The sequence below is a fragment of the Meleagris gallopavo genome, chromosome 17 (genome assembly GCF_905368555.1).
Source record: "Meleagris gallopavo chromosome 17, MGAL_WU_HG_1.1, whole genome shotgun sequence".
Taxonomy (NCBI): Eukaryota; Metazoa; Chordata; class Aves; order Galliformes; family Phasianidae; genus Meleagris; species Meleagris gallopavo.
In genome coordinates this window covers 4,653,370-4,681,159 of record NC_139420.1, presented here as the reverse complement: position 1 = coordinate 4,681,159, position 27,790 = coordinate 4,653,370, and the positions used below count along the sequence as shown (strand labels likewise).

The following is a 27,790-nucleotide window of genomic DNA, read 5'->3' as shown; positions in this document are numbered from 1 at the left end:
CAAAAGCTGGGACTGCCTCACAAAGAAAAAGAAATGTCAGGGTCAAAAACAACAGCAACAAAAAAAAACAAAGCCAACCACCACCCACCAAATATAAGGCCAAGTACTTGCAGTTGGGAGGGGAAAACCTCTCAGCCTGAACAGCTGCAAGGGTGTTATTTGATCAGATGTAACAAGGGCTGATAAACCACACTGCACAGCAAAGAACCTCAGCACGGGGAGGGGCAGGCACAGAGCAGATTTTGGAGCTTATGCTGCACCAACCTGCACCTTCTCTTTGTGGAAATCCAGGGAGAAAATACAGTTCTCAGCACTCGGTACAGGGAAGCCAACAAAACCAGACCCCTGCCCCAGTCCAGCCCCTCTCTCACAGGAGCTGCAAAGGTCACAAATGGAGGAGGAAGGGGAATGGTGGTTCTGTAAGGTGCATCAGGAGATGAAAGCTGGGGATCAGGTTCAACTTTTCCCAACATCCAACAGTTGTGTGCTGCTGCTGCTCTTCTGCTCTGACAGATCATGGGAAAGGGCAGGAACCAAGGAAAGCAAAATCAGGAACCTAGGGCCCCTGCAGCTCCTGGCACCTTTGGGGCAACTGCACTTTGGGGAAGGCTCCATCAACTCATCTAGCAGGGATGTTCTAGCCCTGCTGTACACACAGGCCTTACAGGAAAAAGACCCCACACGTGGAGCCCTGCGGGACCGTGGGTCAGAGCATACCATGATGCCACACCTGCAGGAGAAGCACAGACACCAAGGCACGGATGTGAGACCTCATGGCCTGGCCAGGCAGAGCTGCTGCTTACAACATGCTTCTCCTATTCACACTCGTCCTGTCTTTTTAAACAAAACCAGATCCTGAGCAATACAACGCCTGCCACTGATGCACCAAATGCACTCGTGCCAGCTGAGAAGGCACACCAGCAGGCCTGCAGCCAGGGCACTCACCTGCTATGGGTGTACAAACAAGAATTACCTGTTTGGGAGACTGGAAGGCTGTGCCCTTGAGAGGAAAAAAGGAAAAAAGGGCTCCTGCGTGTCCCAACAGCCCTGCCTTCCCTCTCCCCTTGCCCATACAAGCCTTGCCTTCTTCCCTGACACCCTCCAGAAAACAGCTCCTGGAGCTCAGAGCTTCCTGGCACAGCCAGAAGCAGCAGGTGAGCTTTGACCTTGGGCCGGGACTGCATCCCCACACAGGGCACTGCTGTCTCACTGCTCTGCTTTGCTCACATCAGCACATCCCCACACAGGGCACTGCTGTCTGACTGCTCCGCTCATATCAGCGCTCAGTTTTAGCGGAAGAAAACATAACCCAAAAAATCAGCAACAGGAATCAAAACTGACAGGTTTCTGTGCCCTATGATGAACCATCAAAGGAACCAAGGGAGGCCTGGCAGGACAAAGGTGGATTAATTGCTCAGAAAGTTACTACAGTACGCTATACTGTCAGCTAAGGGCGTGCTTTTCAGACACAAACAGCAGGAAGGTTTACAAGCTGCCTCCAGAAAAGACCTTGGTGTTGCTCAGCAGTGTTTTGGAGACCTGCTGGGACACAGCTCCCAGGCCAGGAGCAGACTTGGAAATCTACAGGAGCTACCAGGCAGGAGGGGAAGGTTGGATCCCTGTGCTGGGAGCAGCGTGACACCGAAATGCAGCAAAAAGGCCGAGCTGTCAGGCCCAGAAACACACTGCTCTTCGTCCTTCACACAGCACCTGGCACTGCGCCATGCTGGAGCGCTGCCCTGGCCCAGACCAATCCATCTTGTGTGCAAGGAACAGACGCATGAAAAGCAGCAGGCCGTATCTCCAAAGCTTCGGGTGAAGCCAGCTACATAAAACTAGAAAAAAAACAAGGAAAATCTACATTATCCACTTTCAAACCGTGCACCTGCAGTAGCACTGGAACAAATCACCTTGAAGAAACCCAGGAGAGAGCTGCTCAGGGCTCAGCTCATGACGCAGAGGAGCAGCACTTTTCCCCAAGGACACAGAGCAGCACGGGGCTGTGCGGCACAGAGCACAGGGACAGCACTGCGACCAGCATCAGCAGCACCTTACAGCGAGGTTTGAGCCCACACAGCAACTTAGTATCCAGCTGGAGCCACGGGCAGCCTACAGCATCCCACGCAATGTCAGAAGAAGCTGCTGCAACCCCCCTGGCCTCTATGGTGCGGCTGGATTCGCTCCCTTACAGCCAGAAACCTGCCCAGGGCAGGCTCACTGCAGCAGGTCCCTCTGTGCAGCTCCCAGCCCTGCAGCACATGGAGCAGCTGGCTGGGCTGAGCCTGCAAGAACAGCAGCATCACCTGGACCGGACAGACACAGTGTGCTATGGCGCCATAAATCACCACGACAGAGCAATACAGCACAAGGCCAACGTTTAGATAAATAAAATACTAACAAGCCAAAAGCGGCCTCATTAAAATACACTTCTTCATGCGGAAGACAGAGAAGGTGCCCCAGCAGGCTCCCAGCAAGCCGTCCTGCGCTGCCAGTGGGGAGTGTGATGTGCTGCACCTCCCCTGCCTGGGGTGCTGGGCAGGGAGCTGAGTGCACTCAGTCTCAAGGACTCTGTGCGTTCTTCCTCAGTGCCACAGCGCTCAGAGCGCCGTCTCTCTCCTCTTCCTGGTAGATCCTATCACCCCACATAACCCAGCTCTATCGGGCTCATTTAAATACAATAATCAAACTCTCTGAAGCCACGAGTCTGAACGCAGCACTGCGGAAAAGCTTTCAGTGGCACAGAAACACAGACAGCCTTATGAAAAAAGAAAGCTGCTTTGTGAGAGCTCTCAGTGAGCTGCCTTACCTACTGCAGCATCTCCAGCAAATTCCTCCCTGTGCCCTCTGACCTCAGGATAACCCAGGCGCCACACCAATGGCTGTGCACAGCTCACAGGCCGCCTGCCTCTCTCACTTTCTGTTTTGAACGCGTGCACTCACCAGCATACTTTGTTCTTCCCCCACTCACAGCTGCCTGAGCTGAGCCAGGAGAGCTCATGGAGGCTGGGAGCAAAGCTGGGCTCTGCCTGCAGCACAAGGACTGGGCAGTGCAGAAGCCACGGTACCACTGCCTGCTCCATCCATCCCCATCGGGCCCCAGGAAGAGGAGCCTGCAGGAGAGGAAACCTGGAGCTGCTCTTGCAGTAAAATAAGCAAGCTGCTGCTCCTCTCTTCCTCCTACCAGCAGAAAAACAAGTGTAAACACCCAGGGCTTTTAGCTGGAATGAGCCCACAGGATGTCCAGCACAGCCAGGCGAGTACTGCAGCACAGCTCGAGCTGCCTGCACGAGGCCTGGCCCCACTGCTCACCACATCTCCGCTTCAGAAAGTAACCAGGAGCTCCCCACTGACTTTCAGTGCGAAATAAGACCAATTCACTTAAAACCACCACTCTCCTTTTGCACTGACAGCCAGCAGGAGCAGCACAGGTCCCCCATGCCATCTGCCAGCTGCTCACAGAATGACAGAACGTCCCAGGTCAGAAGAGACCCACAAGGACCATCGGGTCCAACTCCTGGCTCCACAATAGAACCACCCAAACATAAAAGCATGGTCCAGACACCCCTTGAGCTCCAGCAGCTGTGTTTTGCCCACTGCTCCGGGACAGCCAGTTCCATTTCCTAATGCCCAACCTCCAGCACCTTGCCAAAGAATGAGAGACATCTCCACTACACTTCGTATACCTTGAACTTAGCCAAAAAAAAGTTGCTTTAAATCTCAGTCTGCCAGCAATGAATGTGACCTATTTTAGCAATAAAAGGAAAAGCTCTGTGGTGCCTGGATACCCCTTGGTGCTGGCAGCAGTTGCTCATCAGATCAAGAAATGCACTTTTGAGCCATTGCCTGGAGAAAATTCTTGCCCAAAGCCAGCTGAGGTAGGAGGAGGTTTGGGAGGAAGCTGCATGGGGACAGAACCCCAGCACAAAGGAGCAGCATCCACCCAGAAAGCAAGAGAAAACCTTCACAGAGCATCATCGCTCTTACTAACCAAAGCAGGCTGTCCCCAGGCACTTTGCTGTCTGTCCCACATCCTTCCCAAAAGCCTGGGTCAAGCTCATTGCAGATTCAAAAAAAAAAAAAGACAAATACCAACTGCTTCACAATTAACGATACTGTTGGAGATAAGGTCTGTCATAAAAACCTGGCTGAATGCACGCATTTTTATCTTGCCTACAGGGATGCAACATGTGCTGAAAAGACAAATGTCCTCATTGTTCTGACACAGCCTCTTTGCCATCCACCTCGCAGAGGCTGCTGAGTTGGCCTTTTGTTTTCGGAGGTGACCACAGTGCGCGTGGCCCCTTCCTGGAAGGCATCGATGGCTGCTGCCGTCCCTGCACGGAGGTCGTGGCTGCTGCCAGCACCATCAGCGTCTGTAGCAGCTGCACAGTAGTGCATGCTTCCTGACGGCTTCTCCTCCTCCCTCTGCACAAACCAGGGCCGCCAGCGATGTGTGGCCGTCCCGTCTGAATGTGCCATTCACGGACAAGAAGTGACGGCGTGGTGGGGGCAGCCCCCAGCTCCCCTGGCTTTCCAGTCATCTGACCAGAGCCTGGTGCCAGGCCAGCAGCCAGCCTGCCCCCGCAGCCAGGGCTGCACGCAGAACAGCGGCACATTCATCACAGGGCTGCATTTGAATTTCTCTCCATCACAAGACTTTTGGCTTCTTCTTTTGCCCCAGTCACGTCCAGGCACCGCTGAGCCAGCGGTGAGCCCTTCCCCCCATCCCCATGCTGGGCACTCTGCTCCCTGCAGCTGTTCTCAGCCATGAGCCTTGCTGTGGGGTGAGCAAAGTGCCAAACCCCAAACATCCAACCCAAGCAATTCCATGATTCTATGATCCACATTTAAAGCGTCAGGTCACTTTGCTCATCATCACTTCTCTTCCACAGCAGTCCCCCACCACACATCACTGACCTGCTGCCTCCCCACATCCCCCATTCAGCTCCTAACTACACTTCCTTACAACTGCACAACAAATTCTTCAGGTTAAGGGACCTGACCCCCACTGACAGTTCTGTGTAAATGACTGTTAGTGACAAGCAGCAGATACCCCACTCCTCCAAAAAGCATTTCCACCACAGGGGTTGGTGGAGCAACATGGACAGAATCAGGCTGGCAGCGCAGGCGACCGCTTTACGTCTCCAAAAGGAGCATTAGTGGAGCTCTACCTTTGCCAAACCACATATGCAGCAAGTTTTTTCTTCCCCTGTGGATTTACAACTCTGAAATCAACAAAAAGCAAAGAAGTATCCTCTACATCAACTCATGTCCAAGAAGTAGGAATTAGGAAACTGCCATAAAATTGTACTTGAAGAAAAGAAGTTGTTTTGTGTAAGTGGGAATTTTCCTAGGGAAAATGAGCCCTGCTCACAGCAGCTACTGTAAGCCAGCTTCTTGTTCCTGGCACAGAGAGAGAGACCCCAGGGCAGGGAATTAGGTGTTCTGTTCCTTCACTTGCATCCCTCCTGATCCTAAATCACAAAGCCAATTCTCTCAAAACCACCGCTCAGCCACACGATCTCATGCAATATTGCACTGCAAATCTCAGGTTAATTCAGGAGGAATCATTCTGAGTTCTTATGGCAGGACTGATCATAGCAGGTAAGTTCCAAGGTAGGTTTTTGCTGCTCAAGCTTTTCCCTGAGCTGTTTGTTGGAGGCTGTGGGCAGCAAAGCTGGCAGCGATGCCCCCCGCCTGGCTGCGCAGCTGGGAGCAGGCAGCTTTTTCTCACTCCTAGAGATGCTTGGAGGAGGCTCTTTGCAGGCTGGGGGATTTTAGCATTTGGCACCATAAACCCTTCCGTTCTGCAAGTTCCTAGAGCACCAATACAGACTGGCATTTTGCTTGCTGGAGATAAAAGTGTGAATAACCATTCTGAAAAAAAAAACCAAAAACAAAAAACAAAAAAAAAAAAAAAACAAACAAAAAAACCCAACAACAACAACAAAAAAACCATCACAGCAGCAGAGACTTGTAATGCCCTCCCTGTGCTTACCCACCATCGTGCTGCCACTCCCTGCCTTGTTGTGAACACATGCCAGCTCCTGCCATCCCAGAGATGTGCAGCTCCGTGCACAACAGCCTGCTCTGCTGCAGCTGCTGAGAGGAGCCCAGGCAGGGAAGGCCACGCTCCCACCCAGGCCACTATCCAGCCACGGCATCACATCAGCACACCAGTTTGCACCAACCTCGTGCCTCTGGTTCAGGTGGATGAGAAAGCGTCTGGCCAAAAAGTGAGCACTCACTCCTGCACAGGAGATGCTTTGCAAGGTGTTAGCAAAGGAACTACAGCGGCTTACCGAGAGCTGCTCCCTGACACGAGGGGAGGCTGGGGAGAAAGCACGAAGACCTGTGGAAGCTGGAGCTCAGGGATTAAGGAGGGAAGCTCATGTTTCCATCCCGCTGGGTGGGGAACAGGCTTTGTTGGAAGGGGATGCCACACCACCACAATTCAAATGCCAATGGAGCACATGCGTACACCCCAACTGTTCTCCGATCCTGATTAATATCTCCAGTAAGTAACAAAATACTACAAGCTCGTCCAAAACAGAGGCTGCTCCGGCGTGGGGACAGCCAGCTCCTGGCAATGGCAGCATGCACCCAGCTAACAGCACAGCAAGGGACTGGGCACCCAGCGAGGAACCAGGGCCACCCTGCTGCCCCAGGGAACAGTGACCACGGAGGGGTCCGGGGGATGTGGCCATGCAGGGACATCGATCTGTTTACAGAAAATATCTGCAGGTTGCCTGAAAAGGAATATCCATCATGCCAAGGTTTGCTTTGAGGGAGCATGAACTTCGGACACATTAGAAGGTTAACAGCGTAAGTAATGTGTTTTTTCACCTTTAGCTAAAGGTCATAAAGCATTCAAACAATTCTTCTGTTCCCAAGCAGAACACGATAGAATCAGCTGAACACCCCAATATTGCAGCTAATTAGTACAGAAAACTAACATGCTTCACCTGCAGTTTGGCCAACAACGCTATAATCCTCTTAAGGAAAAAAAAGCCCTGTTCATTATTGACGATTTTTAACAGAATCTTTCCATCTAAACTTCTTCTGCTTAAGAGCATGCACACTTAGCAAACTGCTTTGTAAGTAATTTTTTAATAAGTTGGAATTAAATCTCAGATCATAAGATGCCACACTTGGTCTGCCTCCTGAGCAGCAGCTGGCACCGAATCAGAGAGGAAGAGGCGGAGAAGCAGGAGGAGACCCCAGGGCAGCAGGAGCAGCCCTCCCCAGAACTGGCACCTGCAGGCCAAACCAGCACACAAAGCCCTGCTCACCCTGTGCTGGATCTCCTCCAGCAGCCCCCGGCTAAGCAGCAGCTCCCGGCTCTCGTTGCTGGGAGCCGGTACCCATACATACCAAGCACATTTCTGTGAGTTTATTTGAAATGCCTCTTTTTTCACTCATTTTGTTGGATATTCCCTCAGGTTTGGTGAGCAGTGAGCAGAAAAACACCCAGCTTGCTTCCCCTGCCTCCTGCCCCTTCACAACGCCCACTGCCGCTTGCCTCATCTGTGAAATCCAACAGCTGAAATCCTTTAAATCACTTTTCATAAAGTGTCTCCAAGCCTAAAATAATGTCACGGCTCATTTCGGAGCTCAGTATTCTGCTGCACCACGTTTCCCTGGGTGCACCCGTCACAGCTGGACTGCAATTATTTATTTCTGTTCTCATGGCATCCGCAGCCCCGCTGTGCTCAGCCCCACGTGCCCAGGAGGTGACCGGGCCGCTTCCGCGGCCGGGGAAGGAACCCAGGGCCAACAAGTTCCCAGCTCGCATGAAAGGATGTCGTGGAATGTCGTGGAATGCAGCAACCCAGAACTGAGACCTAATGAGATGCAAGGCACGCCAGCGCTGGGTTGGTTTTGGCCTTTCTTACTTTCTTCCAAACAAGCTCCCACTGTGCAAACACACCCCATGACAAAACCGACCTGGCCAAGACATGCAAGCAAATACCACTGACTTTTAATGTTAAAGCAGCACAGCAGCTTCAAAGCAACGGAGCTCTCCCAAGTAACCCCACCAGAGAGCAGCCCCATCCTCAAAGCCACAGCCTGGCCAGCTCCCAGCAAGGCACGGGGCTGCCTGCCCCCCCAGCGCAGCAAGATGTGCTCAGTGTGCATGGGGCTTCCACCCAGAGGCAAGAGGATCTGCTTGGCCTTCCAGCTGAAAATCTCAAGCTTTCCTGCACCCTCCTACAGGGTATCGCGTAACTTCGGAAGATTACACATGGCTGTAAAAATAGCTTCTAGAAGCAAAAGCCAGCAACTTCTTCCAACATTAATAGGATAGAATAAAAACAGCATTCACTCTAGCCAGAGAACAGGACAGGTTGCAGAAACCCAGAGCTCAGCCTCCCTTGCAAACAAATGCCCCATTCGGGTCATTCTGCTGACATGACACTAAGGGAGAGCTGTGGGTTGGCAAGGGATGAGGATTCAATCCCAAAACCAGAAGCCACCTGCCCTCTAAAATCCCCCTCCACCCTGAACTTTGAGGTTTAGGGAGTTGTTTTTAAGTCAAGGCTTTGGAACAACAGCAGACCTTGCTCACCTGGTCACATCCTCCTGCTCAAATTTCTGATAAAAACAGAACAGGGATTTTCTTGTTGAGACAAACGTTCTCATTCCACCCACCACCCAAATAAACACGCTCATACCAGTGGAAGCAAAACTCCTCTAGATCAAACCAGGTCAGCCTGTCTCATAGCCTGGATGAAAAGCCTCTTTGTGCAGAAGCAGGCAGACCCCAAGCAATCTAGACGAGCCAGTTAACTCAGCCAAAAGCTTGTCCTGCACCCTCTGCATGTTCCTATTTCAAAGCCATTCCAAACTCCAGCTCTGCTCTACATGCTGCTCTGTTGAAGCCCAACAAAGAGGGCAGACAGGGAAATTTCACCTCTTCGTTGACATTTCTTGCATTTCCAGGCTTTCAAGTCAAACCCTAAATTCATCACGGCAGGAGTTTCACAGTTCAATAGCCTTCACCATCAGCAGTGACCTTGTCTCAGGGTTACACCTCGCTAACTCCCATTACATGCACCGTACTGGCTGCGGTCACCATGCTGCAGCTCACCAAGGAGAGGGCACACCACACTCCAGCACCTAATGAGATTCATTTAAGCAGCCTGAGCTGACTAAAGCTGTTCCACTAAGGAGAGGTTTTTTTTTCCGTTAAGAGCTTAAACCTAAAGCAGTCAAACACCCAGGATGAGCAAGCAGGGATGTGAGTGACAGGGCACAGGGAGAGGCCGGATCTGGGTGAGTTAACCCAGTGCATTCAGCAAAACACAGCCAGCCCTCATCTCAACGCATGGCTTGGTCCTACAGGAGACAAGACTTCACATTAAAGAGGAGGGAGGGGAAAAGCATGAGGAAAGACAAAATGTTAAAAAAATCAGCAGAGTTCCTCCTTGCCTCACAGTACTACCACCAGACACAGAGAGCAGGGCTGCTCTCCTGACCCAAAGGCAGCAGCGGGTTCACCCCTGCCCTGAGGACATCACCACACTGTGCTCCAGTTCCCAGAGGGGCTGAACCACATTCCCCCCTCCCCACCGAACCAGCTGTGCTCTCCAGAGGACCAATAGTCCTCAGCACTCACAGGTGGTGAGCCGGTGTGCACAGACAGCACCACAGTAAGGGGTACAAAGGGAAGTGCTGAGAGCACGAAGCGGAAGACGATGGGGGAGAAGAAGGCTGAAATCCCATATCATATCCCCATTTCTGCCTAACAGCCACATCTGAGACCAGCACAGAGGAACTGCTGCCCGGCACCAAGGGCAGCACGGGGAGGCGGCTCCTGTCTTACCGCGTGCGGCCGGGCGATCTGCACCGGGTAGGACATGGCGTGCGGGGGGTAGCGCGGCTCGGTGGCACGCCAGGTCTGTGCCACGGGCTGAGTAGATCCAGACATGTCGAAAGAGCAGACGTGGCGGTGGCTGCTTCCAAATCACCAACAGAAGATTAGGAGAGCCAAGAGCTCCTCTTCATCATGAGTGTGCTTTCCTCGTCGCACAACAACTGCAAGCAAAGAGGAAAGCGGCAGATTAAAACTCAGTCGACCACAAGACAGCCAACGCTGAGGCTTAGCTGATCCCCAAAACCTGACCGCTCTCACAGTTCTCCACCAGCCCTGCTTCCTGCACGCTCCCCCTACTCTGCACCCCGAGGTCCCTCCTCCAGCACCCTGTGCTGCTCACACCTCCATGCACCCATAACACGGTGCTCTCCTTCCCAACCCCAGCAATTCCTGCACCCACATGAGGCAGGAGCCTCTGTCAGCAGGAGCCGGGCACCGCGCTGCCCATAACTCAGGACTGAAGCGTCACACACCTCCGGTGCCGCATCAATACTGAATCAGCCCTTCTGATTAGGTCCAGTGCCACAGAGGACACCACGGCCCAGAGGGTATTTTCACAAACTGGTCACCCACACACGTGGTGGCTTATCATGTGTTGCAATTCCTTCTGCAGCTGCAGCACAGTTGGGAAACTAGTGGGAGAAATCCCCTTGGCCCAGAGGGAGCTGCAGAGAGCCAACGGGGCTGCAAGCTGCCCAGCTCTGTTCCACAGGGAGAGCAGCGAGCCCAAGCCAGCACAGTTCAACTGAAACAGCAGTTGGCGTGTGGAAAAACCAACAATGGGTGAGCAAAGGAAAAAAAGAGGAAGAGTTTCTTTCTCTGCAAGACCACAGATCAGCCCACGCTGATGGAGCGCTTGCTATCTGTGCTGGGCAGGCACGGGGCCACCTTGCTGGTTTGCCCATGTCCACACAGCCAGAAACCAAACCAAAACACAGCAACGGCCCCAGTGGCGACACACAGCACAAGGCGATCACTGACAGAGGGGCCAAGCTTGGAAATACACCAATACATCCATCGAGGCTACGGAGGGCAGAAATGCAGAGGTATCTCAATGCTGGTACTGAAGGAGCCCAGCACAGCACAGCACAGGACAGCCCTGCAGGTGCCACTGCGCTCATCCCGTGGGCACGTTGGTGTTTGTGGGCACGGGGCACCAGGACCTCGGCACGCGGCCGCTCCAGGAGCGCTCTGTGCCCTGGGGACGTACCGTTAGCTAATTGTTTGTAGGGGAGGAATGTAAACAATAGGAACAGATTAATAGGAAATAAACCAGAAATAGCACAGCCAGGCTCTTTAAATCTGCACTGGTTGGTTACTACTTTTCTCAACTGATTTTGATGAGGAACAGACATTGTCTCACCGGAAAAGTATTTCTCCCCCCTGGTTGGAGTCTTGATCAGGGAATGTTTTATCCACAGACCTGCATTAGCCATTACAGTGCTAGGTATGAGATTTACAATCTAATTAGAAACAGGAGAAAGCAAGAGGTTGCTGGCCCCAGGATGGCAACGCAGAGCTGCGGGCACTGAGGGGGGGGTTCCAAGCTCATCTCTGCTTCCTTCCAGCAAGGAGATTCCCAGATCCATACCCAACACCTCCGTGCCTTTCCCTGCCCAGGAACATCCCAAGGACCCGCTCCAAAGCAAGGCAGGATTCCTGGGCCTGATCCTTAGCTTACACACAACGTAACAAGGGTGAGGGTCTGCCTTGATTCCTCTGCCTGAAGGTGAGGACAAGGCACTGCCAGCTCACAGAAAGTACCCACTTACCCATCCTTACAGAAGCTGTAAAGGTCCCAGTGAGAGTAGACTTCTTGAGTTTAAAAGATTAAAAAAAAAAAAAAAAAAGACATGCTGAAATAAGCTTAACAGAATATTCTATTTCTTAAACCCAAATTAATGTTACTCAACTTGTGGTCTACGGATCACGGATGGTCTGCAGAAGACGTTAGAATGTAGCCCACAATATGACGGCACAAAGCCCCATTACAAGGCTACACCCACACAAGCACCCCCAGCCCAGGCATGGGCACAGCACTCAGAAGCTTACCCACACGTTCTTTAAAGAATGGGCAGAAGCAAAAAATCATTAAGATGCAATGAAAACGATTTGAAAGACGTTCCTAAGAAACACACCACCCTGCAATGATAATGGGTTTGTCTCACCCACATGTGCATGAAATTTTCTTGGAAGACAGCTGACATTAGACACAAATATTTGTATGTACTGTATCTGTTAAGTCCTTCCAATAGGCGAGCCGGCCGCCTGCCGTATATTTAAGGCTCTATTCAGAATAACAAAGCAAACAACGTCGGCGTCTGCAGCCCAGGAATCCACAGTAGCATTCAATCGCAGCAGGATACAGAGGTTTTAAATTAAAATAGCAGCACAGGGTCAACAGGAAAGATCAGGCACATCCTGAGCTGCACAGCGTGGATGAGAGGTTACTCCAGCCCTGGGCTCAAAGCCTTTACCTGCACGGGATGCGCTGCCTTCGGAGAACCACAGCACGCAGGGCTGGCTGCTCGATGAGCACGAGGGCCCAGCACTGCCCTGCTCCCGGCTCCTTGTGGTGGGGCTGCTCAACAAACCACCTCTCCCCTCTCTGTGCAGGTGTGGGCACAACCACAACTCTTCCTTTCTGGGGGCTGCAGTGAGAGCTGCAGCCCTGGCACCAACCCCAGCACCAGGGGACTCCGTTCTGCCCCTGCTGGCACCAAGAGCCATAAAGCAGGATTCAGGACTTGTGTTACCAATCTTTCCAAGCTCTTTTGGGCCTGGGACGGTGTTCAGCTCTGCCCTGAGGTGCCCTCCGCCAGTACTCACAAGTGGAGCTGATACACGGGGCTCATGGCTCCGCAGGGCAGGGCTGGGCAGTCTGCCCTGATGGGACGCTCCCAGGAAAGGTCCTGACAGCCGACATCAAGGAGAAAGAAACCCACAGAGAAAAGGGGATCTGGATCCAGACACAGGCCATTCACAAAACAAAGGAGTTATTTTTAAGTGTAGGCTGGAAATAGAAAACAAACAGACCATGTGAGGCCTTTGTTGAAGATGGTCCGCAAAGACGAATGGAAATGCCCGAAGAGGAAATTAAAAAAAAATAAATAAATAAAGAACAAAACAAACAAACGCAACCACTGGGGCACTGGGACTGCAATGGGAAATGGGGCTGGAGGAGGAGAGGGAGGAAGGCAGCGATGGCTGAGAGTGGCCAGCAAGGAGGGAAGTGCAAGGTAACACAGCACAGCAGGACGGACACAGCGCTGCTGCCCCCAGCAACGAGTGCTCACAGCACAGCAGGTCCGTGCTGGGGGCTGCAGCTACATAGACACACACAACTTAAAATCAAGAGGGGGGAAGGAAAAAAAAAAAAAAGCAGTTCCTCACCATCGTGCGATAACGATGACTACTTTAGCCATGCTCCCAAGTACACTAAACAGCACATTAACAGCCGTGCTGTAACAACACACAGAGCCCAGGCTGTGGCGCGGGGGGAGCGCGGAGCACCTGCAAGCCTTCTGTATTTATGGCACAGCACACGCTGCTCATTTGGGTTTCAAACATTTTGCTTCCATCGCTGCCAAGATGGGTCCTCTGATGTCTGGGGTGCGCCGTGAACGTTCAGTCATCTCCTCCACATCCTTTTGTTGAACAAATTACTCGGCTCAGGAGTGACACTTTTGATTATTTACATCCTGCATAAAGAGGGGAAATTCATTTTCTGGATTCCCTAAGATAAGTTCTTTGAGGCGGATCGCGCTGCTAAACATTTTCTCCTTTCACAAGTTCCCAGTTTCAAAGATGACAAAACATCTCCGTGTTCTAAATTATTCTTTTTCTTTCATGATCTTCTAATGATTCAGGAGTCTCGACTTCACACGAGCATTTTTGAAGAGCTCTGGCTGCCAGCATAAAAGCTGAACTGTTGTGACAAACTGCACTATTTAATGTCGCCATAGGAAGATGTGCAAAGGAGCAAAATTACCCTGGGGAACTGAAACAAAGCCTGCAAATAAATTAAATGACCTGTAAACCAAGGTACTCAGAACTGTACGACGATGCCGTGCGGCTGTGCCATGAATCAGTAAACAACAGAGCCACAGGGGCTCTCAGACCAACCCTCACCCAGCACATCCCACATCATCCTCATGCCAATCCAACAGCTCAGGCCAGTTCTAAACCCTGCACGGGGCCCTCCTAACATCCTGAGGTGATTACAGGGCCATGAGTCAATCCTCACGTTGGGGAGGTTGGAATGACCATTTGCTCCTGCACACATCTGCTGCTTTCATTCTTCCCCACAAAACCAAGTTCCAGCTGCCATGGCCCAGAGAAAGGAGCAGCTCATCAAGTTCATGGCAGAGCCAGGGCTGAGGTGGGAGCCTGTAATGGGCACGTTCTGCTTCCCTGTTCTGGGTAATCAACAGCTTCTGAACAGAAGGTCAAAGCCTCTGCACAGGCACTAAAACACTTTCAACATTTGCACCCAACACGCAGCAGCTCGTGGGACAGGCAGTGTGGATCAGGGTCATCAACCCATCCCCACCGTGCCGCTGAGCCACGTCCCTCAGCAGCACATCTACCCTTTCCTTAAACACCTCCAGGGACAGAGTCCACCACCTCACAGGGCACTCTCTGTCAGCCCGCCCTGTTTCGTGATCACTGAACTGAGATCTCTTTGTTATTAATAATTATTGCTAGCAAAAAAAAAAAAAGCCCAGCTCCATGGGTGCTGCTCGCAGAGCTGACCTGACCCCGTGGGAAGCTGTGACTTACTGTGCAGGATGGGAGCTCCTCCATCCTCCCACAGCTCTGCTTTCAGGGGTGTGGAATGGCTTAATTATGCCCCTCGAGGTAGGAAGAAGTCACTTGTCTTTAAACACTCAGGCTTTTATTGAGTTAACATGTTTTAACAAGGTCACAGCTCCACTGGTAAACTCTTACCCAACGGGGAATTTGCTGCTTCCCCCCCTCACAATTAATCAGCGTCTCCCATGACTTAACTCTGAGGCCAGGCTTATATGCTCTGCAGGCAAAAAGTCAAGAAAATAATACTCAAGCAGTCAGAAAAGGCAAATCAACCTTCACTTCCTTCATCGCATCAAACAAGCAAACCCACCCTGCCTCCTGCAGCCCGAGTGCATTCCAGGAGCACGGGCAGCTCCAGGGGCGGCCACCAGCTGCACTTGGCAGCTTTTGCTCTTTGCCCACTTGAGCATCCCCTGGCAGCAGCTCCCAACCTCAGCATCCGTCAGACAGAGCAATTCTAATTTCTCCTTGTGCAGATCTGCACTGCTTTGGCTGAACGTGCTTTCAAATCAGGACTGCTTGAGCCGGAGCGGGTTCTTCCTCCAGCTCAGATATCTCATTACACAGCTCATCCCCACGGCCGGCTCCATGCAGCTCAGGCAGATGGAAAGCTGAACAGCTCGTGGAAAAAATGCTTCTAATACACAGACAAGGGTAGAAAATACAGTTTCCATCAACCTAATAGGCATTTCAGACCCTTGGTGTATTTTATGAGCTACCGGACATCCGGTCGCAATTTAAAAGTTACAACTAGTTTATACGTGCTCAAGCAATCATTAGATGGGGGTTCTAATAAAAGGCTCCATCGGTTGTTGTGGGCTGCAGCTCTAAGGGAGCTACCAGCTTCACAGTCACCTGCAGCACCTCCAGCCGGGTCCTTCCTTTGCTGCAGGACACCCCAGCACTCAGCCCTGCAGAACACAGCGTGCTGTCTGCCAGTTGTCCACCACTTGTAGACCTTAATGTCAATATAGGCTATTCACGGTCACATTTCCTGCAGGTGATGTTAGAAATACAAATGAAACATCGACAAGCACTAAAAAGCAGTCCTTTGGGACAGCGCTGGAGAATATTTAATAAAGCCAAAAGCTGCAGGCTAATTTCCCCTGAGAGTTCCCACTTAGAGCCTGTCGCGGTGAGGATCCATCACAGACAGCTCTGATTCACCCACGGCAGAGGCAAAGAGCCCATCTGTGGGAGCAGCTGGGGCCGCGGGCAGCCCCCAGGCCTGGGGGAGCTGCAGGGCAGCAGGGATTGCAGCCCCATGGGGAGAAGGGAACAGCATCTCCCATCCGTAGCCCTAAGAAGTGGAGTTCAGGTCACTGTGCCTTATGCAACCCCAGCCACTCAGGGGGGATAAGATCAGCTGCTAAGAAGGATTACAAATTTATCTTCCCACAGTAGTGTGATCTTCTGCAAATAATCGTATCATGGAAAATAATGCAGAATGTTTTTAAGAACCAGACTTCAAATTCCCAGTACAATCACAGAAATCAAAATCTTTTCTTTTTAATGTGAGGGCAACACATGCCCGTGCGCTCTCCCCGTCAGTTATGGCGTGGGGAGCAAGGGTGCAAGAAGCAAACAGCGCCAGCACAGTGCCAACAGCAGGTGTGAGGGCAGACTGGGTGCCACGCAGTGATGGGTGAGGCCCAGCAGGGAGCTGGGACAGGCTGTGCTCAGGCTCCTGGCTGCACCTTCAGAACTGATACGGCCATAGCATAAGGCATGGGCACCTTCTGAGGAGAGATTTTTGCACTCCTGTTCTCTACCTGGCATAGAGCAGAAGTAACTCAAAGAGTTAAGCTGGCAGAGCACAACCCTATGAGCTCACAGTACAGGTATAAAGCTTTACACCAACATGGAACTTGCAAATAACCTTCCAGAGACCACAACCGAAATCCACAAGCCTCTATGCCTGGACTCCAACCTCGTGGTTTTGCGGTTGGATCAGAAGTATTTCCCAAAACTGTGCTGGAAATCGAAAACAGTAGATGCAAATAGCACAGGTCAGAGATGCAGGACTCCTGGTTTCCCATGCACAAAGACTGCATCTCACCCTGATCACCCCAGCAGACAGCAGCCGACTCCTTCGTCAGTGACATCAGTGGCAGACTGGATGGGGAGAACCCCACACCCATCCCTGCTGCTCTCTGCAGCGTTACAGCAGCCATCAAGCAGATGCTTAAAAAAATGCAGAATGACGTTCAAATGACATCTATCCATAAGTCAGCCCAAACCACAAACATCTGAAGAAGATTTTCACTTAATCCAATTCATTGTAATCTCTCTCTAGTTAAAATGACAGAAACGTCAAAATGGGACTTTACTCCTCTGTCAAAGCATCTCACGGTGAAAAGGAAAATAAGCAGGCGCACACACGCAGCACCACTTATTAGGTTAGAAATGTCAAAACTGCACATTGATTCTAAGTACTGACAGTCACATCCACATGCTGTGCCCTTCTGTTTCCCGTTGCTTCCCCCAGAAGCGGGCACAGAGCATATGTTTGATGCTGAGCGCCATCAATGCCAGGGTAAGTCACCCATTTTCTGCTCCCGGTGACCCAGCGCTCATCTCTGCCCCACACCACACACAGTGAAGCCATATGACCATCAGATATCTCGGGAAGAGGCCATTCTCCTGCTTCCACGCCAAACCAATAATCCAACAAACCAACCTTTAATTGCTTTCCTCCTTTCTCCATGTTAATTAGCAAACAGGATAATTGACTCTGTGCCTGGGAGTTCGGCACGTGTGTGCCCACAACCCTATTGCTCTCTGTGTGTATTTTTCCTGAGCGGTCACAAAAATTAAGCCATTACCCAAGAGACTGAGAAAGCAAAAGAAGAATATCCACTGTCAGAAGCAGGGTCTTCGTGCATTATTTAACGGGAACTCCGTTGGCAAAACCGGTGTTGTTTTCATATAAAAGCTAATAGAAATTGTACCTCCAGGTGTCAAAACACTGATGGTAATTCCTGCTGCCTCAGACATCTTGATGTTTCAATTTTAGCAGTGTGAGGAGCCTGCAGGGAATCCAAGAGGGTAAAGTGCTCGTGCTCAAAGAGAAGCGGAGAGAAGGAGAGCCTTTTATTTCTTCTTAAAGGGCTCAGGGGAACAGTTCTACTCGCTGGAATTATCAGATCTGGTTCTCCTGCTCCTTCCCTTCCTTGAAAGAGGAAAGAGCACAGCGGGCTAACAAGGAGCGATTGTGTTGTGTGGACAGGAAAAAAAAAAAAAAAAAAAAATCAACCAGGCTGCAGAGCAGCAGCGCAGAGACAAAGAGCAACTGCACAGGGATGGTGCTGGGGTGCAGCAGCGGTTGCCATTAGGGGATGCTGACATGTCTTCCAGACAACAGAGCGGCTGTGATGGAACATGTTTTCCCTAGAAGCCTAGAAGCACAGTAGCATGCTGGACCCCCCTGTGCTAACTCCCACAGCACTTTGCTGTGGATGAGCAGCACTGCACCTCTGCTACACACTGCCAGTATATGGAGCCACAGCTGCCACCTGTAACCTGGGCCCCCTCTGTGATCACAGAATGGCTTGGGCTGGAAGGGACCTCAAAGACCACCCAGCTCCGCCCCAGTCATGTTCAGGGCAGCTAGCTACTGTTTGTCTTTTAAAAGCAGCTTTATTTCCCAGTGTCAGCTAACAGAAGCATCTCCCAGGCCTTCCTTCCAGGCCTTCCCAGAGCACAGCAGATGCCAGCTGATCCACCAGCTTTGGTGCTTACTCTCTTATTAAAAGCCTCCAAGGCTGCAGATGACCCAAGTGCCTCTTCCCATCCACCTCCCAAGTCCCAGCCTCTCTGCACTACCCTGATGCAACCCAGGTGGAAGCAGCCAGGCAACGCAGCCCCAGGGAATGAACGTGGAGGAGCAAACCAACACTTGCTTGCTCCTATGGGCATCACAGATACTTTCCCAGAAGCAGCTCTGCTTCTCACTTTACCTGCACACCTCCTGTCCTCCTCCGTTCCTCTTTCTGACACAGCAAAGCTTTGATTTCCAGGCAGCAGCAGAGCCAGTGGGATCACACAGAACTGATGCAGCCCACTGCACTGCCAAAAGCAGCAGCAGGGCAGGACAGTAAGAGCCTGAGTTGCACCCAGGATCCTCGTGCTGTGCACTGCATTGCAAACCAGCCTAAGTGAGACCCACGGCAAAGGCACAAGACAGTAAGTATGCTCTGAGAGAGGCGCCATACAGCACATACAAAACTGTGCTTTCAGACCTATGCTGATTTATCCACGTCCATACTCCAACTACAGCACGCACAGCCCAGCACCAAGCAGCAGGTCCCCAACCCTGCAGCCAGGGAGTCCCCATGGGTTGCAGCGCTCATACCACCAAGCCAAGAACTCGGGCAGTGGGGAAGAAAACAACAGCTCAGGAATTTGCAAGCAGCTCTGCACGGTGTTCAAGAAAATAAACAATTTTTCCCCGCAGCCGCTCGGCCGGGGACACAAAGGTCCCGGAGAGATCCTCGGCGGGGTCATGAACTCTCACACCCTGCTGAGCAGCCTGCTTCAGAAACAGCGCTGAGGAAATTCCCAAAGAAAAGTACATCAACACAAGAGCGAGCTCAGCCGAGCAGTGCCAGAACTGTGCCAAGCGCCTACGGACGTGCTGAGCCCCGCACACATGGCCCCGCTCCTCCCCCCCATGCGGTCCCCAGCCCACGGAGCCCCTCGCTCAGGTGCTGCTTACAGCCCAGCCGTGCCCCAGGGCTCCTGGCACGGCGGAGGGACGCCGGCCGCCTTCTCACCCCTCCTGCCATGGCTCACAATGCACGGCACAAACTTTAAGAGGCAATGACCTCATTGGAGCTGGGAAGAGGAAGGCGGGGGAGCTGGCGACGTGCCACCTTCTCATTTTTCAAATTAAGAAAATAATAATAATAATTAACCAGAGAAAGCTCATTTTACCAGGATAAAAAAGACAAAATAAAGAAATCCCGTTGGACCAGGCAGCACCCGGAGCGCTGCACCCTGCAGCCACAAGCCCTGGCTGAGCGCAGCTCCAGGCGGTCCAACAGCTCTGCCCAGGCGTGCGATGCTCCGCCGTGCCGAACACACACGGAGCATGTGTGCAGACATGGGACACATGAATTCTGCGCACTCACACATTTTATATCCTCGTATTACTTATGTTACAGATTCACGCATACATTACTCATAACTGTTAAGAACAGAACATACAGTTCATCCTGGCACGAAGCCCAGAGGAAGAAAAAAAAAAAACACAAAAACCTTGCAGTAACAAATTAACTCAAGTCAAGTCCAACAGCATCTGCAGTAGGAGTTAAACAGTATTAAGGATCATTAAGTTATTGAATAATTTGGTCCAGCACCATGCATCTCCACCAACACGAGCTATGCCTGCTCCTCCAAGGGGCATTCATTGCCCCCGCGACGCTGCCCCACGCTCCGGAGCTTCTGCCCGCCCTGAACTTGCACAGCAGCCACAGGAAACACGTGAAGCACCATTTATCTCTATAGAATGCATTAGATAAACCCTCACCTACACCAGTCCCACGTCTTCTGTGTGTTTCAAGCTGGGGCCAAGCACAGGAGCAGGGGCTGGGATTGTACCCAAACAGCACAGCACTGCACGCTGCTGTACAGAGGTATCCCACTGTCACACTGCACTCCGACAGCAATGTCAGCCCTGCAGGCACGGGCTGAGTGTAACTCTGCAGCAGGTCCTCCATGCAGTGAAGGAAGATGCCAGAATCACAGCAATCTACAGCTTTGATACGCTTTTTAACTGCTACAGCAAGTTTGTGGCGCATCAAAGCATTCTTCTCCATAGCCCTCCACAAACAGGCTTCCTAGTTTTACACCCAGCGCCAGTGGGATTTAACAAGACACAGTTGGAATGTTATTCTCACGTACTGAAGGAGACACGAGTGGAAGGACATGAGGAACAGCTCAGCCCACACCTCCCAGCCCCTCCACCCCACACCGAGCTGCAGCTCTTCAGCAGGGCCCCGCAATCCCCGCAGGACAGGGCAGGGGACAGCAGCACCAGGAGCACCTCCCCACTGCCCCCACCCACAGGGAGAGTTCTGTGAGCAGTTTGCCAGCAATCACTGCCTTTATGCAACAGCCAGCACAAAAACAGCAGCTGCAAACTCCCACTGGCCTGACCGAAGTCAAAACACACCGTGCGCTGCTTTTCAGGCAAACCTAAATTACAGCGTCGTCTGCTGACTGTTCCAGGGACGAACAAACCCACATTAATTACAGGCTAACTTTGCAATTCACCTCTCCGGAGCACCAAACATCAGCAAAACTGCTTTGATTGCACTGACAAATTTGTCTCCAGCCGACACGGCAACGCGTGAGACCATTAGGTTCAGAGGAGAGAAAGCAAGAAAAGAAGAAAACACACGAAAACTTTCCCCCTCTCCCACCACCCTCCCAAAAAGCCACACGCCGTCCGTCAGTGACAGACGGGATCCGCACGGGAAGCAGCAGGGCACAGGGACGCACAGCTCATCCCCTCCAGCAAGAGGCTGCTCCCGGCCTCCGGCCCCAGCAGCGCTCCTGTGTCGCGGGGCCAAGTCCCAGCTTCTCAAAGGAACTTCTTTCTGCCGTGGCCTATTTCGGCCCGCCGCAGACAGAACGCCTCCGAGAGGAGAGCGGTGCGGGGCACTCACCCGGCAGCATCCCGCAGCCCTCCCGCATCCTGCGCGGCCAGCGTCGCGGCTGCAAAATAAATAAATAAGAGAGGCCACACAGCCTTAGAACCGAGCTGGAAATGAAATGGAAAGCCTGTAATTATTTCTCAATGCTCCTGCCAGTCTCAGCCTATAAACACAGTGGATTACATAAGTCCACCCCTCCTGTTTTGAAGCCAAAAGTATGAGCTTTTCCTCCAGCTCTGGCAGCCAGTAATAATTCCTCGTAGCCATGGCGACGCTGGCTGGCTTCCAGCAGACAATGGGGGAGCTGAAATACTGCGAGGCCTTTTTATAGCTTCGCTCTGAAACCCTCTAAAATATTAGCTATCTCCTGGCCAACCCAGCCCGACGGCCCCACGTTAACCATCTCCTCCCCGCGGCGCGGATGCGGGCGGTGCAAAGGGGCCGCTCCCCCCCCGGCCACAGAGCTGCTTTCACACATCGGCAACGTTTCCGATTTAATGCGTTTGTTGACTCTCACCACGCGCCGAAATCCCAGCCAGGAGGGACTGCAGCACAGCATCTGCAGTCAGCGCCGCGGGCTGAGCGAGGGCTGCGTCTGCTCCTGCAGCTCAGCAGGTACGTTCTTGCTGCTGTGCGAGCTGCGCATGAGGCACTCCATCGAGTTTGCCGAGCTGGAGAGCGAGCAGCCAGACAGCAAAACAACATTGCTGCGTGCCGTGCTGTCTCATGAGGCTCGCGGGCTGCAGGGAAGCATGGCGCTTCCCACGTCCCCAGGAGCTCCTCCACCTTCCTGGAGCTTTGGGAAGTGTTGGAAGACCTCCCTGTGCCTCCTGGCAGAGGCATGGCAATACCTGCCTGCAAAAACAGCCCCAGAGCACAGACCCCAGCCACTGTGTGGACAGCACAGACCCACCTGGGCAGGAGCTGCTCGCTGCACCTCTCCATAACGCTCATCCCAGGGCTGGGAGATCCTGTGCTGAATTTTGCAAGTTAGCAAATAAGCGAGGAAAACAATAGAAATTAAGGGAAAATTAAAAAATAGCAGAGCCAAGGCCACCACAAAAATACAGTGAGCTCACTTGGGAGCGCTCAGAATGGTGCTGCAGTGCTCCCAACATGGCCATGGGGGGTGATGGCAATGGCACAGGCAGGCCCCAAAAGCCGGCAGTGCTCACACGGGGAGGGCTGAGTGCACGGCCTTCGGGAGCCATCAGCACCCAGAGACCAGAAGACAAACAAAAAGCAACACAGCTTTCTAAATCTTGTTCAACTAGAGAGCCAATTATGATTTTTTTTTAATGCACCAAGGTGAAAATATTGCTTGGAGCTTTGGTTGCATTGATTATTTGACAGGGATAAATACGGCAACACGCTAATGCAGACCACAAAGGTACCTCAGTCCCTAGCCTGGCAGGCTCACTCCCTGCTACAAAGCTGCAGCTCCCTATGCCAAAGAAAAGCAGTTTGCACAGAAACTATCTCAAGGAGTTAAAAAAAAAAAAAAAAAAAAAGAGTCAAGCAGTCCTCTTCCACCTCTCAGCACAAACCAGGATGTGGCAAACCCCTGCAGAAGTCGGTTCTAACAGCAAACCCCCATGCCGGCCAGCAGCAGCGGTCACTGCTCCAATAACGGGATGCACGGAGTGCTGCTGCCATGCCAGGGAAGCCACGCGTGGGGGAACGATGCTGTGTGCTGGGGTGAGCTGAAGCTGAAAAACAAAGACGATGTTTCCTCCTGGCTCTGACGTATCCCACACACATGCCTGCAGCTGCAGCGGGCCACAGGAAAGGGACAGAAGTGAGCTCAGAGCTAATAAGGAATAACTCAGGATAAACCCCACTGCCCTCCCACAGCCCAGCCCTGCTGCTCTGGGCAGGGAGCATCCCCACATCGATCCCAGGCACTCAGATGTATGATCCAAAATGTGGAACAACAACTGCAAACCCTGCTTCAACTTCAAAATGGCATCCCAGCGCACGCCGCTCCGCTCAGACCCTAATTAAAGAGGCTATTCTTTACAGTGCTGGAGCCACTCCAACTCCCATTGTTAAATTTAAAATAAAATCCTGCAAGCCCACTGCATCTGTAAGACATTAAAACATTCAGTACTGACTTCTTTATTCAGCTTTAAGACATCATTTAATGATTTTTTCCTCTCAAACCCTAAATCTAGGGATTTAAGGAAAACGACCAACAGCACCTTTTACAGGACACATTTTTTTCCTCCGGAGGAACCTTCTGCCATAATATCCATGACCATAACAATATAAAACTAACTCAAAATGCTCATCGTGTACAGTTTCTAAACCTTCTGCAAGACCAGGATCCAACTGCAGGTTGGATGCATCAGGACAAAGCAGGCTCCATAGCACAGAGGCCAGCTCCAGATACAATCTATTCATGCCTAGGGAGAAAACAAGAAACAAGCAGCTCTGACCACAGAAAACCACCACAAGCACAAGAAAAATATATCAGGAAGCCAATTCTGGTCACTGCTAACAGCATTACGGAACCACAAGGCAGAACCTTGCTATGGTTAGCATCGTCAAAGCAAGATAGCTTGCTGTTTTCTCCAGGTCCCTTTGGGCCAGGACCACATGCAATCCCAGCACCCAGGCCCTGGAAAAGACACTGGGCCACAGCAAGGGGTCCCAGCATGAGGACCTGGAGAAGAACCAGCCAGCCCCTGCAAAGTCATCTGGAGTCCCCATCCCCGCACCAGGAGCAGGACTCCAGTCCTGGTCTCCAGCAACATTACCTGTCAGCAGCTTCTAACATGTGCTGGCAGGCCCCGCCAAGCCTCACTTTTCCATGAAGCCCAAACAGCTTTAATGGCACTGCTGGTATTCCTCCTGTCAGCAGTTCCACACCCCAGAGACACCTTGGGGCGGCAGGAGGAAGAGGAGAAGACCCAAAGCTTAACAAACCAGAGTGCCGTTTCGGAAGCAGAGGATGCCCATGGCAACTGCTGTGCTGAAAACATGGAAAGGCAGCGAGGATTGCAGAAAGCCTCAGGAAGTTATTTCAAGCAGTTCCCACAGCTAATTAAACTGTTCAGTCATGCACGCTTTAAAGTTCATAAAATTATTAAAAGAAAGTAATCACAAAAACAAATACAAAAGCTTGACAGTTAATGGAAGCAGCTCTGGTCAATCTCCTCTCCCCACCTGCCAAGTCATTCTATGGCACAGAAGCAAACCCTCTGGCAACCAGTCCAAAGACATGGCCACGGCTGTGGGGAAGAGTTAGCCAGCCTTCACTCCATGAGCCAAAGCCTTCAGAGCACACCCAGCCTGGCAGACCTGCCTCTGCTAGCGGGGAGAAAGCTCGGCATGGGCCAAGCTGCGTCTCCAGGAACCCATCCTGACGTCAGGAGCACTGCTTGCACGGGCAAAACAAGGAAGCACGTGGCACATACGTATGAACTGAAAGATGCTGGATGGGGAACACAAAGAGGAGAGATGGAAAGACGACTCATCCAAGCATCTATGTGAGAGCTGGCAATCCCAGGCAGCCTTCCTCTTGCTGGATCAAGAGACTCTGCAGAAAAATGTGCACTTAATGAGCCCATGTCAGTGGAGCAAAACTGAGTGTACACACACCCAGAGCTGGGACAATGGCAAAGCGCCACAGAGGGAGAAAATCCACATTGATGAGATAGCTTAAAAGGAGAAGGAAAAAGCAGAGGGGAGTAGGGGAAGCATTTCATCATGCCTTTTCAGAGCAATGAATTAGAAGGAAAGAAAAACAAAACCAAGGACATGATCCAAAGCTGTGCTACAACACTAACTCTTCTCAATTGTTTCAGCAAGCCCTGGGTTGTGCCCTTGCCAAAGGCACTGCCCAAGCTATTTAAAAAAAAAACATTGAAAAGGCACCAAGAACTACACCCCTGAATGGCATACCACTACAGACCCTTACGTACTTCCTAAGAGCTGGGACACAGCAGCAGAAGATGCAGGAGGCCACTTAAACAAGCATGACCTAACGGTTTCTGCAAGCAAAGCAAGAACAGTTGTATGGTCAACGGCCAGTTACAAAATACATAAAATGCCAGAAAAAAAAAACCGAACCCCAAAACAAACCAACCACCCCCACTAGGCTCAGGCCAAATGTGGAAACAGGAGGCAAATGAGATCAGAGGAAGTACGAAAATGGCTCTTGTGCAAGCCATAAGGCTAGGTACAGATTGGAGGACACAGGCCTGACTGCCAGCCAGCAGATGTGGTCGTCACAAGGGTTTTGAAACAAGGCTGAAATCCATAGAAACATTCCAACTGATTTCTTAATTCAGGAAATGGTGAGCCTGCAGCCCACAGCCTCTTTCAGAGGCCTTATTTGCAGTCTGAAATGGAAATATCCCACCAGCAACAAAGAAAACATCAAAGCCAGGACAGGGCTGTCCCTGGCCATGCCATTCGGGTGCCTTCCAAGCACACCACTACTTTCTGTTACCTCTGCTTACCTCTAACTCCTTCCACTCACACACCCGTGTGCCATTCTCCTCTACTCACTCTGCCCACTTCATCTCCAGTGTTTAAAATAAGAAAGCTGTGACAAAGGCAGGCTAAACCCGGTCACTGCAAATACTCCAAAAGCAGGACGGCTGAGGGGTAGTGCAGACTAGTCATATGCTTCCATATTTTGTCCCCAGGAGCTTGGCCAATCCATTTAGCAACAGAGCAGGACTCTAATAATAGGCACAAGGATACACAGGAGGTGAATGTACACAAGACAAAAATAAACCCCAGCCTTGCTATAATTTTAATACAGGAGCTAAACTGGGAAGTGATAAATGAAGCCAGTTTCCACTGTTGAGTCAAGATGAAAATCTAACTCCCAGTGTCCCAGGAGCAAACATGCTGAAAACTGGATGGGAAACTTGCAGAAAGCCAGAGGATTGGGCGAGTGTGTAAATACGTTTCTCATTATTGAAACTGACACACACACAAAAAAAAACCACTCCAGTTTTCCAGTACCACAAGGAGCAGACATTAAGCAACTGTGCATGTTCCCAAGCACCCAGTGCCCGCAGATGTGGGGCTCTCTTACATGTCTTACATAAGCTGCTCCCAGCTCCCTGAAAGCCGTGTAGCTGCATGGAGGCTCATTTTGATCTCAGTAAATGATCTCCAATTAAAGCTTTAATACGCTCATACGCAGCTATAAACTCCTACATACATTTTTCCTTTATGAGCTTATGCCCGTCTCCAGCCTGCACGGTTAACCACACTCCCCCCACAGCCCTGACTATGCTTTAAAGAATCAACCCTGGTGTTTAATGAGATGAACAATTTCCACACAGAAGCCATACGAGTGATACCTCTTCCCTTCCCACAGGACGGCCCAGAGGAGCCTCACAGAGCTCACAACGTGAAGCCACGTGCCAGGCTGGACACCGACATCTCCTGCATGACCGGGTGGGCCCAGCACAGCGTGCTGCAGCCGGGCCAAGCACCGAATCCCTTCTCTGCTGACAGACCGCTCAGCCCTCTCCTTCCCTAAAAAACAGCCCTGCCCACTGCTTTAAAGTCCATGAGAAGGCACAACCGGTGGTTAACCATGATCGTCCTTCTTCAGGTGACGTTTGATTGGAAGAAAGTCATCACCAGGTCACTAACAGAATGATGCAGGCATGAGGAGCTGCTCAGAAACCGAGCCCTCTCACTCACTGAAGTCCAAGCAGGATGGTCCTCAAGCCAGCATCTACGTTCAGACTCCATTCAGGGAAGTAGAACTGGACCAGGCTAAGTTTCATTACCTCTGCTCATCCTCTACGAGGAGAAATCAGCCACGTGCAAGATGGAGGAGCCCATATATATATATATATATCAACCCATGGCGATCTAGCACACTTTGCTGAAGGTCCTTCATCACGCACACAAGGTGTAGTGCTATCTAGTAATCTGAGGAAACATCCACGGGTTCTTCAGCCTCCTCTGGAAATTGAGATTCAACAGGAAACCACAAATACACCAGGCAATTAATTTTTCTTTACCAAATGTTTTCAGTCATGTTGCAATTGTAACAGTAAGCAAACTATTTGGGTTCCTTCCAGTTCTTGTGCAACCACGTTCCTCATTTTTCTTTTTCTTCTTATTAAATAATCTGACTGAGATTTTAAAAAAGAATTTAAAACAAGTAAGGAAGTCCGTACCAACAGAGCATACCCCACTAAATATTTACCCCCCAAGAGGTTTTTGTATCGCACAGCAGAGGTTTTCTACAAACAACAAATAAAGTCTTTTCCCAGCTAAAAATGCTGTGAATAGCTTAGAAAAAAGAGCAGAAAAACACATCTACCGACACAGGCAACACCAAGCTCTCTGAACCACATAAATAAAAGTCTCATTCAAACGTTCCCCCCTTCCCTCCCAGCACTGCTTCAGGAGAACAAAGAAACATTAAGTCTTACTTTCCCGGTGTACATTTGATCAG

General features: G+C 51.3%; 1 protein-coding gene across 15 annotated transcripts in view; it reads right to left on the bottom strand.

The window, feature by feature from the left end:
* Window positions 1-27,790, bottom strand: part of NCOR2 (nuclear receptor corepressor 2) — a 164,737-nt gene that overhangs the window by 108,238 nt on the left and 28,709 nt on the right. For all 15 annotated transcript variants that reach the window (XM_085238686.1, XM_085238685.1, XM_085238690.1 and 12 more), the window contains exon 2: window positions 9,827-10,038. In XM_085238686.1, the coding sequence (XP_085094812.1) occupies window positions 9,827-9,931 (105 nt within the window). In that variant the 5' untranslated portion in view covers window positions 9,932-10,038. The remainder of the gene's footprint in view (window positions 1-9,826; window positions 10,039-27,790) is intronic.